This window comes from Mobula hypostoma, chromosome 20 (assembly GCF_963921235.1).
Source record: "Mobula hypostoma chromosome 20, sMobHyp1.1, whole genome shotgun sequence".
NCBI classification, from domain to species: Eukaryota; Metazoa; Chordata; class Chondrichthyes; order Myliobatiformes; family Myliobatidae; genus Mobula; species Mobula hypostoma.
In genome coordinates this window covers 48987551-49004911 of record NC_086116.1, presented here as the reverse complement: position 1 = coordinate 49004911, position 17361 = coordinate 48987551, and the positions used below count along the sequence as shown (strand labels likewise).

The 17361-nt window shown below is 42.2% G+C and overlaps 1 protein-coding gene across 1 annotated transcript in view; it reads left to right on the top strand.

Moving 5' to 3' along the window:
* The window catches only part of slc26a5 (solute carrier family 26 member 5), an 83994-nt gene that overhangs the window by 56235 nt on the left and 10398 nt on the right, over nucleotides 1-17361 (top strand). The window contains exons 13-17 of the mRNA XM_063072850.1: nucleotides 7417-7523; nucleotides 10960-11029; nucleotides 11147-11239; nucleotides 12987-13094; nucleotides 16689-16970. Of these exons, the coding sequence (XP_062928920.1) occupies nucleotides 7417-7523; nucleotides 10960-11029; nucleotides 11147-11239; nucleotides 12987-13094; nucleotides 16689-16970 (660 nt within the window). The remainder of the gene's footprint in view (nucleotides 1-7416; nucleotides 7524-10959; nucleotides 11030-11146; nucleotides 11240-12986; nucleotides 13095-16688; nucleotides 16971-17361) is intronic.

Sequence of the window (17361 nt, the reverse complement as noted above, 5' to 3'; positions counted from 1 at the left end):
CTGGTCAAAGATGACCTGGTTCTCAGGATGGCTAGCATTCACAGGATTCCCAGTGAATGCAGAGCAGCTTGACTCAGCACAGTGGAAACCCGTGACGTTGAGCTCAGGAGGTGTATCTGTTTGAGTTACCCAGAGAAATCGGTGGTGGCAGGACATTGCATTCGCAATGGCCGTAGGATTGACTGTGATGGCACAAAACTACTGTGCTGTGCCTGTGGCTTTTGGGACCGCCTGGTTAAGGAAGCCATTGAAATAAAACTAGAGGAAAAGAATTTTAACGAAGTTCAAGTTCTCACTCCAAGTAAGAACTGGAATTCGATTGTAAACAAGGTAGGACAGCAGAAACCTGATAGATTAGCCCTCATCCAATCAGGAAGGCTGACGACTGGGGTATAAATACCACTGGACTAGACATGCGCAGGCATCATCACTGGAGATGGCAGATTTTGTCATCAAAACATTGGTTAAAATCGATACCTGTACCTGGCTGGAAGCCCATGAAGAGTTTACTTGTCATAAATGATGTGTAAGCACTAGATCCTTTGTCTTGATATCATTTTGAATTCATTATTCCCTCAACAATTGCAAGCTGTCCAGGCCCTGAGGAAACAAAGCAGACCCAAACTGTGATGCCTCTTCCACAATGCTTCACAATTGGAATGAGGTTTTGGTGTTGATGTGCAATGTCCTTTATCTTCCAAACATAGCCGTGTGCATTTCTACCATAAAGTTCAACTTCTGTCTCATCTATCCACAGAACATTGTCACAAAAGTATTATGAAACATCCAGGAGGTCTTTTGCAAACTTGAGATGAGCAGCAATGTTTTTGTTTTGGAGAGCAGTGGTTTCCTTTGTGGTGTCCTTCCATGAACACCATTCTTGTTCAGTGTTTTTCTTATAGAGGACACATGACAGAGATTTTAGCAAGTTCTAGCGATTTCTGCAAGTCTTTTGCTGTCACCCTTGGGTTTTTTTTTCACCTTCAGCTTTGCATGTTGTGCTCATGGTGTGATCTTTGCAGGATGCCCACTCCTAGGGAGAGTAGCAACACCACTGAATTTCTCTTGCTGTGGACTGGTGAACAGCTGTTGGGTGTTTAGAAATGCTTGTGTAGCTTTTTCCAGCTTCATGCATCTACAATTCTTCCAAGGTGCTGTGGAAGTTGTTTTGATTGGGGCATGGTGCATATAAACAGATCTTTCTTGTGAAGAGCAGGCTCTATCAGTAACCTGACTCTGTCTTTTTATAGGGCAGGGCACCTCTACAACCCACACCTCCAATCTCATCTCATTGATTGGAACACCCAGCTCCAAATGCTTTTTTTAAGGCATTACCCCAGGGGTTCACATACTTTTTGGAACCTAGGCTGTGATTGTTTAAATGGGTGTACTCAGTATTGATGAGAAGTTTGTGTTATTAGTGTTACGAGAATACACATAAAATTAAGATGTTTGCTGGCCTGGGCTAGCATCAGTGGCATCAGCAGTTGGTCTGCCACCTGCCCTCAGGGGAAGGAGAGATAAGGAACAATGGAGCAGCGTCTGGAGATGTGTAATGAAGGGATGTGGGAGGAAGAGCTGTCTGGAGCGGCTCCCCCCTTTGAACCCTGAACTGTTTGAAGTGATGGACAGGCGATACCCCAGCAGGGGGATAAAAAGGGACAGGTTCGCTAAGACAGACACACACGCCACCCGAGGTAACGAGACCCTGGAAGCGGTGCGCTTCTCATGAGTGGGTGAGAAGTACCGGACAACGACAAGGGTGGAAAGGTACGATCAGCGGGAACCCGGTGTGTGTCCGCCCTTGCCTGGGTGCCGGGTTCACTGCAGAGGATCGACCGCATCTGGAGGAGGGGTCACAGTCGGTGACCTCAGGTGACATCACCAAGGACCTGCCCAAAAGCTGTTTGTGAGCCATCTCGCTGGTCTGTGAGCCATCCCGCTGGTCTGTGAGTGAAGCAGTGTTCTGAATGATCAGTTGTTCCTATTCTGTCTCTCTTCCCCCACCTTGTCCATCGCCATGGCAACGATTACTGCGAACTGAACTACAAACTGGACTGAACTTTGAGTCATTTTGAAATTGGTCATTTACCCCTAGACAACGATAGAGCTTGATTGATGCTGTTATCTTAATTCTGTGCACATGTGTGGTTATCATTGTTGAATTGTTGCATTTATTATCCTTTCGATTACTGTGTTGCTTGTTTCTTTAATAAAACTTTCTTAGTTCTAGTACTCCAGACTCCAACTGAGTGATCCATTTCTGCTGGTTTGGCAACCCAGTTACGGGGTACGTAACATAAGTGGGGTTCTCGTCCGCGATTTTGAACGCTAAATTTGGGACGGAGTAAATTGATTGGGTTAAAATTCCCGAAAGAAAGAAAAGACAAACAGCAGAAATGGAGGTTGAGGAATTTATAAAGGCGCCGACCTTGGAGGCATTAGAGGATGCCAGGAAATCGGAATTGATAGCTGTGGCAAAACGGGTGAATCTTGCTAAGGTGAAGTTGACAATGAGGAGAGAGGAGATAAACAGAGCTATTGTAGAGCACTATGTATCTAAAGGTGTGTTTCCCCAAGGTGAGCTGGGGGAGGTGTCTATTGAAAAACCTGCTGGAGACGCGGTACAGGTACAGCTTGAAAAACTGAGACTCGAGCACGAGTTCCGGGTACGGCAGTTAGAAAGGCAGGAGAAAGAGAGAGAGTTAGAAAGGCAGGAGAAAGAGAGAGAGTTAGAAAGGCAGGAGAAAGAGAGAGAGTTAGAAAGGCAGGAGAAAGAGAGAGAGTTAGAAAGGCGGGAGAGAGAGAAAGAGGTAGAAAGGCAAGAGAGAGAAAGACAGTTGGAGAGAGAAGAGAAAGAGAGGGACAGACAGATGGAGAGAGAAGAGAAAGAGAGGGACAGACAGTTGGAGAGAGAGGAGAAACAGAGGGAAAGGGAATTTGAGCTGGAGAAGTTAAAGATAAGGGCCGAGCAGGGGCTCGTGCCGAACCAAGGTGGAGGGTTCCGGGCGACCCAGGAGGTTAGGCTGGTTCCCCCATTTGACGATACCGATGTGGATCGGTACTTTCTCCATTTCGAAAAAGTGGCCATAAGTCAGGACTGGCCGAGGGATAAGTGGGTTGTTTTACTTCAGAGTGTACTGAAAGGGAAGGCCCAACAAGCTTACTCCGCTTTATCCCCGGAAGATGCCCAGAAGTATGAGGTGGTGAAGGAGGCCATCCTCAGGATTTATGAGTTGGTCCCGGAGGCATACCGGCAGAGGTTTCGGAATGCGAGGAAGCGGTGGGACCGCACGTATTTGGAGTTTGCTCGCGAGATGCAAACATATTGTGAGCGTTGGTGCGCCTCGAAAGGGGTAGAGGGGGATTATGACAGACTGCTGCAGCTGATTCTGATTGAGCAGTTTAAAGGTTGTGTCCCTGAGGGTATGAGACCCTACCTCGATGAGAAAGAGGCAGCCACGTTAGCCGCAACTGCTAAGTTAGCGGATGAGTATGCGTTGACGCATAAAATGAAGGTTGCCCCGAGTAAAGGCTACCAGAAGGGTAGTCAGGACGGCGGGGGGAGTCCACCGGAAAAGTCAGAAAGTAAGCCGGGGACTAGTGAAAAGGATAAGGTAGACCGGGAGCAGTCTGGTAGGAAGTCTCCTGGAGTCGTCTGTTATAATTGTGGGAAAGTCGGACACTTTGCGTCCAGGTGCTTTGCCCCAAGGAAGGAGACGGGGAAAGGAAAAGCGGAAATTTTGAATGGCTGTATTGAGCTGTTAAGCGAACCGCTAGGGAAGGACAGGTCTGAAAAAGTCCAGGAAGGGCGCGAGAGGTTTATCTCGGCCGGACTGGTGTCAGTGAAGGAGAGGTTAAAACCAGTTCCAGTGCGGATCTGGAGAGACACGGGAGCGTGTCAGTCACTAATACTGAAGAGTGTATTAGAGTTTAGCTCAGAGACCCAGACTGGGGAGGTAGAGGTCAAAGGTGTTGGGGAAGGGACAGAGTCAGTCCCTTTGCACCAGATACATTTACAGAGCAACCTGGTCTCTGGACTAGTCACGATTGGGGTGAGGTCCGAATTACCGATGAAAGACGTGGAAGTCTTGCTCGGTAATGACATCGCCGGAGGGATCGTGTTCCCAGTCGTGAGATTGACGGGTCAGCCTGCCAGCATGGAGGCCCCGCCCGCGATGGTGAATTTGGCTGAAACATTTCTGCCAACCTTGTATGAGACAGGGTGTAGTGAGATAAGAGGTAGTGAGGGAGCTGGGACGGACGTAGCAGTAGCCAGGAAAGAATTTGTGCAGACGCAGGAGCGAGACGAGGGGCTGATGGTTTTTGCCGAGACCGCTCTCTCTGACACAGCCTTGACAAGCTATTGTGCGGATGAGGAAGTGCTAAGGAAGAAAGGGAAATCAAGTACAGCATCCGCAGATGAGGAGTGGGGGGTGGTGCAAAAGAGTTACGGGGATGAGGTTTTTAACATGGCCCACGAGGTACCCCCCGGTGGACATTTTGCGGTGCTGGGGGAAACAGTTGGTGGAATCATGAAAGAGATTTACCGGCTGCCCAGGGGGAAGAATGTTATTGATCATGACCGACGCGAACTGAGACGGTCACCGGCTTTTGATATGCTAACAAACCTAGTCGGTGTTAGCGTGGAAATCAATGAAGCTAGGGGCCCCCTGCTAAGAGGAAAAAACCATTTTGAAAAGATTAGGATGGGATCGGTCAGATGGGAGAAGGCTATTCTTTTGGCCAGGTCTACTGATAAGGTCTCTCCCTTAATCCCCGAAGGAGTAATTAAACGACTCGCACCTATGTGTTTGATTGTCCCGAGGAAATGCAAAGAACTGGGACGTTGGGTGATTGTGGTTACAATAGGGCAGCCAAGCAAACAACACCCACATTTTTCGAGTAATTCAGTGACTAAAGGGCTGATGAACACAGAGGTGTGTATTGGCAATTTAATACGGCTGTCTGAAGCCAGCGTGATAGTGAGCCTTGGAAAAAATGAATTCGGCCACACGAAGGTCACTTACCTGGGAATTGTGGTGACACAGGGGCAGCTGGCAGTGATGCAAGCTACAGTGCAGGCTATCGCTGACCTCCCAACCCCGACAGACAAGAGGGCCCTCAGAAGGCTTTTGGAGATGGTGGGGTACTGCAGGAAGTTTTGCAATAACTCTGCGGTCAATACCCGTCCCCCTCCTACTAAGCCCTTGCGAGAGAAAACTGAGTCGGAATGGGACGACCCTTGTTATTGTGGTCCGGGACAAAACCAAATGAGAGGTTACATTGGTCGCAATTCATCAGTGTTTTTGGCCACTATGAAGTTTGCTGAGTTGGAGCCTGGTCTAAGGGATTATTAATAACACGTGTAAAAGGAACAGAAAATGTGATGACTGTCTGTCAAGGTGTTGACAGCTTCAAATTCTCTGTATTAGCTAAATAACTGTTAAAGATGTATATTGTGTATGTATCAGATAATGTAGTCATGTTTGTAATTTTTACCTCCCGGTAAAAATCCTTAAAGGGGGGAAGTGTTACGAGAATACACATAAAATTAAGATGTTTGCTGGCCTGGGCTAGCATCAGTGGCATCAGCAGTTGGTCTGCCACCTGCCCTCAGGGGAAGGAGAGATAAGGAACAATGGAGCAGCGTCTGGAGATGTGTAATGAAGGGATGTGGGAGGAAGAGCTGTCTGGAGCGGCTCCCCCCTTTGAACCCTGAACTGTTTGAAGTGATGGACAGGCGATACCCCAGCAGGGGGATAAAAAGGGACAGGTTCGCTAAGACAGACACACACGCCACCCGAGGTAACGAGACCCTGGAAGCGGTGCGCTTCTCATGAGTGGGTGAGAAGTACCGGACAACGACAAGGGTGGAAAGGTACGATCAGCGGGAACCCGGTGTGTGTCCGCCCTTGCCTGGGTGCCGGGTTCACTGCAGAGGATCGACCGCATCTGGAGGAGGGGTCATAGTCGGTGACCTCAGGTGACATCACCAAGGACCTGCCCAAAAGCTGTTTGTGAGCCATCTCGCTGGTCTGTGAGCCATCCCGCTGGTCTGTGAGTGAAGCAGTGTTCTGAATGATCAGTTGTTCCTATTCTGTCTCTCTTCCCCCACCTTGTCCATCGCCATGGCAACGATTACTGCGAACTGAACTACAAACTGGACTGAACTTTGAGTCATTTTGAAATTGGTCATTTACCCCTAGACAACGATAGAGCTTGATTGATGCTGTTATCTTAATTCTGTGCACATGTGTGGTTATCATTGTTGAATTGTTGCATTTATTATCCTTTCGATTACTGTGTTGCTTGTTTCTTTAATAAAACTTTCTTAGTTCTAGTACTCCAGACTCCAACTGAGTGATCCATTTCTGCTGGTTTGGCAACCCAGTTACGGGGTACGTAACATTAGTTTAGGCAGATTGTGTTTGTCTATTATTGTGACTTAGATGAAGACCAGACCACATTTTATGTGTAATTAATGCAAAAAAACCAGGTAATTGCAAAGGATTGACAAACTTTTTCTTGCAATCATATGTGGAATTTTCTTCCCTTGTGTTGTGGAGCTTGGTTATTAATTACATTCACATGAGATACTAAACACGTTGAGCAATGTTAGAAATGAGGTGGGAAAATGGTATTGTGGTAAAAGAAGAGCTGACATCTAGCTGAATGGCAAAGGAGGCTCAAGGGACCAAATGTCCTATTCCTATTCTTTGGCTGCAGTATAAACGGACTTCAATTTTAAAAGGATCACATTTGCTATTCCAGTTCAAAAAGAGGTTCTAAATCCATTTATCTGCCAAGTTCATGAGTAGTAGCTGCAAATACTGCAGTTCCATGAAAGTATAAGACGTGAGTTCAATGACTGTTGTGTTTTCAGTGGAAATGGAGATACAGTAATTAAGGCATGGCATAGCATTTTGGTATTCGCCACATGATATTTAACGTAATGCAAGGGTAGAATCTTTGTTCAAATAGTACAGCCTGCTTGATATTGTGTAGACAATAAGTATTTTGTGTATAATGTTAACAAAAGTAATTCTGAACTGACAGGCTCAAATATTCTAATTGAATGTACATTCTTAATTTCAACATATGCTAAATGTATTTCCTTTTGTATATAGGAAGTTAATACTGCTTGTTATTCCCAGTCCGTGCTCTTTGCAGTCAACACTCAGGCAAGACTGCAAAGCAAGGGGTGTGGAAGCAGTTTGGGTTTCACTCCCTGTCGGTCTGAAAGTGCTCAGTCCTGGGTGTACAAATCTTCCTGGTCCATATGTCTAACCTCAGTGTAGCATGGAGACTTGTATCCCTTTTTCTCTTGTCCCTAGTGTAAAATATCTTTACACTGAAAATACATGTCAAGTGTGGTGTAATTTTTGTACTGATTTATAACCCTTTCTCATCTAGGCATTGTGGTCTGTATCATTTTTGGCCTCTCTTCTTTTGGGACTGGACTATGGACTCATGGTTGCAGTGGGATTTGCCATTTATGGAGTTGTTTTTAGAACACAAAGGTTAGATATAAAGATCTTTTTGTTTAATCACCAAACTGTTGTTTACTTTTTAAAATGTGTATTTTTGTGCAACATTTAGTTCAGATTTCCTTTCAGTATTAGTACGTGGTCACTTAATTTAGGCACTGTCACTGATTATTCAAATAGCCTATAAATATTGAAAAATTACTATAGTTCTTTAGAACCATTAAATATTGCATTGACAGTAGATGTAGTCCCTTTTTAAAATAAAACACACTACTACAAGAACTCAGCAGGTCAAATGGCCTTTGGTGATAAAAGAATTGTCCTGATGCAGGGTTTCAGCCCAAAATATTGACCATTTTTCTCCCACATATGCTGCTTGACCTGTTGAGCTCTTTCAGCACTTTCTTTTTTTTTTTGCTACAGATTCCAGCATCTGCAGTTTCTTGCATCTCCCGATGTATTTTTCATTGCTGGATAGAATAAAATTCCAGGGTGTCCAATCATGATATGAAAACATCAGGTTAAAAAAGGCATGTGGTCTAATCTATCTTGGGTATAGTGTGCATCAGTACAAGATACTTCCTAATCCCTGGATAGCATGGTGGTAAAACTCCCTAGATTAACTCAGAGAAGAAATGGGCAACATCCCCCTCATTGTTAATATGATGACCGTACTGGTTCGTTAGACCACATGGATCAGAATTTTTATAAGTTGAAATCAACCTCCATTTTAATGTGAATTCTGGCCAGTTTTAACTGGTTCAACCCCAGTTACCCGAAAGTACTTGCTGAATGAGTATCACTTGACAAGCTAGTAACAAATTCTCCGCGACTGTGCAGTGAAAAAAGTTGTCTAACATTTTGCATTTCTCTTGAGTACATATAGAGACTCTCTAAAGCAGGGTTTCTCAACCAGGGTTCTGTGAGAGGTCACTCAGGGTTCCACAAGAGACCATGCTTTTTAAAAAAAGGCAGTTTTTTTGAACTTCACGCAATGCGCGATGCTAGCATTTGCTGTGGCTGAGTAGCCTGTTAGCAGTCTAAGCTCAGTATGGCAGTGTGCAGTAGGACCATGTTTATTTGGTTGAGTCCATTCTCAGTTTTTGACGCAAGATGGGGGTGGGGTGGGGGCTGTTGATAATTGGTGATCTGAATTGCATGGAGGGGAGGACGGTAGGCTGAGTGTGAAGTGTGTTTTCCAAGCATTGAATGGACTCACCCAGCTTGGGACTGTGATGTCTGCCTCTCACTCCCGAATTACCTCCCCCAATTTCCCCTGAGACGCCGCCGACTGTCTTGTAGGAGCGAACAAACTCTACTGGTGTAGTAGAAAATTGGAGGCAAATTTTTATTCTGAAGATTGTCCAAAGTGGCGATTTTTGAAGAGGAGGATTCTACAGCTAGGCCAATGGATAACTCTGATAAAGTTAATGATGAAGAATTACTATCTTCTGAGTCAATTCACTGCACTAGTGCAACAACGGACACGAAGTCCGTCTTTACATTTATCCAATGGATTTTACATAGACTGGTGATCCAAGTTGTTCTATTCCATTGTGCGTAGTCATGTTGCAAAAGGAAATCTTGAAATATTTCCACTGCTGCTTGGGCTTGAGAGTGAGGAATGATGATATCAGAAAGTCTCAAGTCTTATTGAAAACCACAGAACAAAATTGAACAGCACTTATCCTCCCTTTCAACACAAGTGTATGACTGGATGAGGAGCCCTTTCTCTGAATTTTCTGCTTAGCCTGAGAACTTGAGAGAAGAGGAAGAACTTTGTGAGCTATCCTCTGATCGAGCACTCAAGATGAGATTTACTGACCTGCCCCTGGACAAGTTCTGGATTTCTGTGAAAGAAGAGTATCCAGCCATTCATAGGAAAGCAATGAACATTTTGCTGCAGATTTCAACTTTTTGCATTTGTGAGCAAGCTTTTTCTTGTTTAACAAGCATCAAGAGCAAGAATAGAAATCATCTCATTTCAGTTGAAGATGAAATCCGTGTGTGCTTATCTCAAGTTTGCCCCTGAATTGAGAAATGTATTAAGTTTGCCTTATGAGTTTCTAAAATTTATGAAGGGGAAAGAAAGAGATTAATTTCAAGAAAGGTAAGCTAAAAATTCATTCTCTACTCAAGAGCATTGACAATTATTTTTGGATTATTATATCTACAACTTACTGATCACACTAATTGGTGAGCTGTAGATATAATAATTTTTACGCAGCGGTTCTCTGAAACCTGAAAATTATTTCAAGGGTCCCTCCTGGGCAAAAAGGTTGAGAAAGGCTGCTCTTGAGTCAAATATTGCACAAAGGAAAATGGTTGTGGATGGAATCTCTTCATCCCAGTGCTAAGACATCATTGCAGGATGTTCTCAGGATAGTGTCCTAGGCCCAACCATCTTAAGCTCCTTCAATGACTTGTCTTCCATTATTTCATCAAGCTGGGTATGTTAGCTAATGACTATACCATATTCAATATCTTTTTCACTTTTTCAAATCAAGCAAGCTACATACAGCAGGATTGTGGCAACATTCAGGCATCGATTGATATGTAACATCAGCATTACTACCTGTTTGCGTTCAGGGCAATGACCGTCTTGAGATGTAAACTACCTATCCTTGATGTTCAATTGCTTTGCCATCATTGAAATTCTCAGGATTAATATCTTACAGTGGCTATTTAAATTCTGTGTCTACCAAGATAGTCAAATTCTGTGACTCCCCAAGCACACTATCAAAAAGCACAAATCAGGAGTGTTATGGAATATTCTCCATATGCTTGGTTGAATGCAGCTTAATGTAGAGCAAAGCAGCCAGGTTGATTTAGTAGCCCATCCATCACCGTAAACGCACATTTATTTATTCTTCTGTTTGGCAGGTCTGTATACCACCCACACAATACACTACAGTAATACACCCTGGTAACTTAGCACTACCCAAACCTGCAATCTCTATCAGCAAAATTGACAACATAAATACATAGCAACACCGCCTGTCTTTACGACACCCAGTGTCAGGTTTTGTTAAAGCATCTGTTCACTATGGAGTGCTTAATTAAATTAAAGTTATTTTTGAAGTACAAGTTGCAACAGTTTTCTTTGTTGAGATGTGATATGTTAACAGGATTTTAGGAATTGTAAAAACTAACTGCTGGAGACACCTAGCAGGTCAGGCACCATCTGCAGAAAGAGGAGAGTTAATGTCTCACATTGAAGACCCTTTGTCAGAGCTGGTATTGGTAGTTCTGATGGAGGGTGTTCAACTTGAAGCACTAACTCTCATTTTCCATACACAGTATACTGCCTGAACTATTGGACATATTACCAACTGCTGGAGTTTATTTGATCATTCATTTAGGAATCGTGTTTTGAATGATGTATGTTGCAAATAGTAACAAACCAAACAAAATGAGGTTTGAATACTTTTTCAATTGACGTAACAGTAAATCCAAATTCCTTCTGCAGTGCTAAATACAGAATTCTTGGCCAGATACCTAATACAGATATTTACTGGGACGTAGAAGCTTATGAGGAGGTGAGAACTAAATATTTTAATTGCTTCTCTTTAGATGAATTGTAAAGTAAAATGCAAGTACTGTTTTGCATAACACTTTCATAATCTTTATTGGAATGCAAAATCTTTATATTCTAGGTGCAGGAAGTTCCTGGCATAAAAATATTTCAATCAAATTCCTCCCTGTACTTTGGAAATGTTGACTTGTATATGAGTGCCTTACAAGAAAAGGTAAGTAAGGAAATGTTTTGTCGATGGGGTATTTTTTTTTCCTGACAATTTCAAAACATGAGAGCAAAGAACTTAAAGAAATTAGAATGTAAAAAAAAACTGACCTGAAATGATCTTGGCAATCAATATTTGGAGGAATCTCATACCTTTCTCTGGAGGGTATCCAGAGAAAGAAGATTCCTTCAGTGACAAACAGAGAAATAAATAAATAAATATATTATATAGCCGTGGGATTCTAAATGAATACTGGCCATTGATGTGAGAGGGGTATGGATCCTGGAAAGTTAAGGGAAGAGTATCCTGATATTCTGAAACATATCTGTCTCAGAGTGGAGGAAATGTTAGAGATATTAATACAATGTGGATTTAAAAACCCAGCATCTAATGGCATCTATCACAAGATGCTTTGAAACTGAGATTGCTGTAGCTGTAACGGAGGTTCTTGCATCTTCAATAGCTATAGATGAGGTATCAGAAGACCAGATGGTAGCTAATGTTCTTGTATTCAAAAAGGACAGTTGGGATAAACCTTGAAGCTGGAGGTCACGCATCAATGGTAAGGGGATTACAGTATTGGAAAATCCTTTCACAGGATTTGTGTTTTGCTGGAAAAGCAGCCAGTGCTTTGTGGACAGGTCAATATAGTTTTGTGTAAGAGAATTCATGTTTTGCAAAGCTGTATTTTGCTTTTGAGGAGCAAACTGAAAATTTAAGACCGGGCAGTAGCTGTGGTTTATATGGACTTGAGCTGGTCCAGAAAGTGAAAGCACCAGAGATTCATGGTATGTTGGCAAAATGGATCTAAAATTGGTTTGTTGATAGGTGGAGAGTAGTGGTCAAGTGGTATACCACTGAGATCTGTGCTAGGATCATTGTCACGCATAAAAGTTACTTTTAATAAGAATGCCAATTGATTAGTAAGTTTGCTGATGATGCAGAAATTAGTTGTGTAGTAGACAACGAAGAAGGTTGAGAAAGGATGCAGAGAAGCTTAGACCAATTGGAAGTTGACAGAACAGTGGCAGATGAAATTTAATCTAGTCAAGTGTCAGGCAATGCATTTTGGGGCATCCAGTGCTAACAGAACATGATAGGGAACTAGGCATGCAAGTTCATAGCTCCCTGAAAATGGAAATGGAAACAGTTGGATAAGATAGTAAAGAAGGCATTTGAAATGCTTGTTTTCTTTGGCTGAGATACTGAGTGTTGCAGCTGTGCAAGACATTGTTCAGGCTGCACTTGGAGAACTGTATAGTTCTGGCCCCATCTTGCAAGAAGTATTAAGTGGTGACACTAAAATGTATGGGAGAGATTGGATAGACTTAGTTCATTCTCACTGGAATATGGAAGGCTATGGGGTGACATGAGAGGCTTTTAAAAGTATGAAGATATAGATGGGTAGATAGTCTTTTATCTAGGATGGTGGATCCTAGAACTGGAGGGCATAGATTTAAGGTGGAGGGAAGACAGTTTAAAGGTCGGAGGGGCAGTTTTTTCCATAGTGGTGGTTACACAGAAGAGTTGCATTTCATTAAGATAGGTTAACAGGCATTTGGGCAGATATTTGAATAGGAAAGGAGTGAAGGAATACAGGCCAAGTGCAGGTAAATTGGATTAATGTGAGCAGAATCACAATCAACTTGGATAGGTTGGGCCTAAAGACTCATGTCTGTATCCAATTTTCTATGACCTTTTTGTGGCTAATATTACTATAAATTCTTAAACTATGACTTCTGTTCACCTTAAGATTAAAATAGATCCCACTGCAATATTATTGGCAAAGAAGAATCTTGAAAAGAAAATGAAACAAAAAGCAAAGTTGGCAGAGAGAAAGAAGAACACCTTCCTAAAATTGGTAAATATAATTCTTTAAGTATGGCAAGCCTTTTGTTTTAAATGTGTAGCTTTGGAAAGAAAGAAAGTAATTCAGAGTTTTAAATGTATCTGAATTCCTCGTTGTTTGTTCCAAACACTGCCTCATCCTTTAGACTGCACATGAATTTGTGAGTTATGAATAAGGGAAGGCTGATCACAAAGACACATCTGTTCCACCATGGAATGAGATCATGGTTGATGTTACTGTAACCTGAGCTCATTTCTGTACACTAGCAGTAATCTTTCACCCTCTTAATTTACTTTTAACGATTGAGTCTCTGCTTCCTTCTCCCACTTGAGCAAGTGAGTTCCAAAAACATACGACACTCAGAGAAAATATTGCTTCATTTTGTACATGAGCAATGCCTTGCTTTAAAGTAGTGGCAGCACCCCCCCGCCCCCCCCCGACTTCTGATTTTGCCCTGTCTGAGCACTAATGGATATTAGCCTAGTCTCTTCAAACTTCCTCAAAAGGCCCCTACTCATCCACAGGTATTTATCTGGTAAACTTTGTGAACTGTTCCCACACTAACATCCTTCCTTTAATATTTTGCAGGTATATCAAATGCCTTGTATAATTGTAGCATAACCTTCCTAGTTTTGTCAATTGATAATGAAATAGCTTTTCTAATTTTAAATCAGGATCTGAAATACACTTGACATAAGTGGTTATGAAGGCTGAATCAATTGTAACATTCAACAAAGAGATCACTAGGTATCTGAAAGGAGTATCACAGGTTTCTTGGGAATGGAAATGGGTGGATTGCTCAACTACAGACTTGATGGACCAGATGGTCACTTCTCATGCTTTAAACATCTGTCATCTGGTGTTTTATTTCCTTTTCTGGTATATCCAGATGATGTAATTGAAATCTTGATCTGGGTTGTTTAGAAGAGTAAACATGTTGAAGCATCTGTACAGCCATCTTACTTTTAAAGAGGTGGCTACTAAGAAGTTGTTCAACTGCAATTAATCTCCTTAACGTTTCCCAAAATTAGAATTAAGTAAAATTTTGGCTTCCCTTAACATTCTTGAGCATTAGTTTGTGTTCAGATAATAAGATATCATTGGAGCCACATCAAAATAATGAGATAGAAGTTCTAGTTTGTCTATCCAGTATTTTGCTGTTAATTAGGCATTAGTGTGTCAATTGTACTGGGTTTATGTAATTTTTTATACTTGGTCGTAATGGATTAGTCTTGTCATATGTATAATACTTAAACAGAGCAAGCAATCTTATGAAACTGCAAGCAGAGGAAGGTAAAGTCAGAAAACAAGAACAACTGCATGGCTGCACAGGTTTTAAGGATTAAAGCTCAAATTTATATGGCCTTTTAACAGCACATTTGGAAAGCGGTGAAATCATCGGACAAAGTCAGCATGGATTTGTGAAAGGAAAATCATGTCTGATGATCCTCATAGAATTTTTTGAGGCTGTAACTAGTAGAGTGGATAGGGGAGAACCAGTGGATGTGGTATATTTGGATTTTCAAAAGGCTTTTGACAAGGTCCCACACAGGAGATTAGTGTGCAAACTTAAAGCACACGGTATTGGGGGTAAGGTATTGATGTGGATAGAGAATTGGTTGGCAAAGAGTGGGAATAAATGGGACCTTTTCAGAATGGCGGGCAGTGACTAGTGGGGTACCGCAAGGCTCAGTGCTGGGACCCCAGTTGTTTACAATATATATTAATGACTTGGATGAGGGAATTAAATGCAGCATCTCCAAGTTTGCGGATGACACGAAGCTGGGCGGCAGTGTTAACTGTGAGGAGGATGCTAAGAGGATGCAGGGTGACTTGGATAGGTTAGGTGAGTGGGCAAATTCATGGCAGATGCAATTTAATGTGGATAAATGTGAAGTTATCCACTTTGGTGGCAAAAATAGGAAAACAGATTATTATCTGAATGGTGGCCAGTTAGGAAAAGGGGAGGTGCAACGAGACCTGGGTGTCATTATACACCAGTCATTGAAAGTGGGCATGCAGGTACAGCAAGCGGTGAAAAAGGCGAATGGAATGCTGGCATTCATAGCAAGAGGATTCGAGTACAGGAGCAGGGAGGTACTACTGCAGTTGTACAAGGCCTTGGTGAGACCACACCTGGAGTATTGTGTGCAGTTTTGGTCCCCTAATCTGAGGAAAGATATCCTTGCCATAGAGGGAGTACAAAGAAGGTTCACCAGGTTGATTCCTGGGATGGCAGGACTTTCATATGATGAAAGACTGGATGGACTAGGCTTATACTCGTTGGAATTTAGAAGATTGAGAGGGGATCTTATTGAAACGTATAAAATCCTAAAGGGATTGGACAGGCTAGATGCAGGAAGATTGTTCCCGATGTTGGGGAAGTCCAGAACGAGGGGTCACAGTTTGAGGATAAAGGGGAAGCCTTTTAGGACCGAGATTAGGAAAAACTTCTTCACACAGAGAGTGGTGAACCTGTGGAATTCTCTGCCACAGGAAACAGTTGAGGCCAGTTCATTGGCTATATTTAAAAGGGAGTTAGATATGGCCCTTGTGGCTAAAGGGATCGGGGGGTATGGGGGGAAGGCTGGTACAGGGTTCCGAGTTGGATGATCAGCCATGATCATACTGAATGGTGGTGCAAGCTCAAAGGGCCGAATGGCCTACTCTACCTATTTTCTATGTTTCTTTTGAACTTGTTTTGTCACTCAATAAGATCAAGATTGATCTATGACTTCATTGATGATTTATCGTATTTTCTGGTTCCCTTGGATTGATTATGGCCTTGAATATGCCCAATGACTGAGCAACTACCACCTTTTGAGGTAGGGAATTTGCAAATCTCATGTCAGTCTTAAATTGTTAGCTCTTTGTGCTGAGACAATGCCCTCTAATTCTGGAATTCCAACTAAAGGAAAATCTCTCAGTATCTATTCAGCAAGCCTTGCTTGAAACCTTGTTTGTCTCAATGATATTTTAAATTCAGCTGAAGTATAGTGAATATATGCCAGTCATTTTCCAAGTAGAGCTTGCCCCTGATTTCAGAAATTTATTTACCAAGGTAAGACAAATGTATCATTCAGTTTAGGAGAACAATTTTCCATACTGAATTCCAAACGTGCTCGTGCCGGAGCCCTGTTCAGTCTGAACAAGATTTCCTTATTCTTCCATTCCAATCTGCCCAATAAAGTCCAACAAATAGTTTGTTTTCCTAATTCCTTGCTGAACTTCTCTTTACGTTTTGCATCTCAGGAGCCAGTGCACTGTTTCTTTTCCCACTATTTAAGGAGTTGCTTGTTTTTCTGCTTTTGGCTGAGTCACCAATCTATTCCAATATCCTTGTATTGGAGATGCTTGCTGCTCTCTGTAAAGAGTTTGTATGTTCCCCCTGTGACCACATGGGTTTTCCCTGGGTGCTCTGGTTTCCTCCCACTATCCAAAGACGTACTGGGTAGGTTAATTGATCATTGTAAATTGTCATGTGATGAGGTTGGGGTTAATCAGGTTGTAGGGTTGTTGAGACAGCCTGGCTCGAAGGGTCTGCTCTGTGCTGTATCACTAAATAAATAATAAAGCAGTTCCTTAAAATTAACTTATGCTTTACAGAGAAAAAGTGCAAAAGAACCTGTAGCTCATGACAAAGTGCCTGAAAATCATCAAAATGATGGGATTCAGAAAGGAATTTTAAATGCCCCCAACACTGTGGAATTTAGTGCAAGCGCTGGGGCAATTGTGTCAGATGCAAACGATGCGGTAAACACGTCAGATACAAGCCATGACGAAGAACAAGCAACATACGTCAAATCAACATCTGACATACATTCCTTGATTCTGGATTTCAGTCCAGCCAATTTTGTAGATTCTGTTGGAGCAAAGGGACTTAAAATGGTAAGTATTAATACTATTACTTGCACTTGTGCTAATATTATTCAGATTGGAAATTCTACTTATACTTAATTTAGTAGTTCCCGTTATTGCGACATGATTTAAATTACTTATTTGTTGGTCCATAATTGTCCATGCCCTCAAGCTCACCATTATTCAAATAGAATAGAACATCAGATTAGTTTTTAGTGTATTAGGGGGAATCCTATGCTTCCCATATTAATTGTGGAAATGTATTGCAATCTTAATTAACAATGAGATATATTTATGAAACCTAGAATGTCTTAGGGTTTCCTTTTATAAACTATACTTAATACATGCTTCCCTAAAATTTCTGTGAACTTGCTTATTTAGTCTTTGTACTCCTTCACTCTTCCATGTTCCTGCAATAATT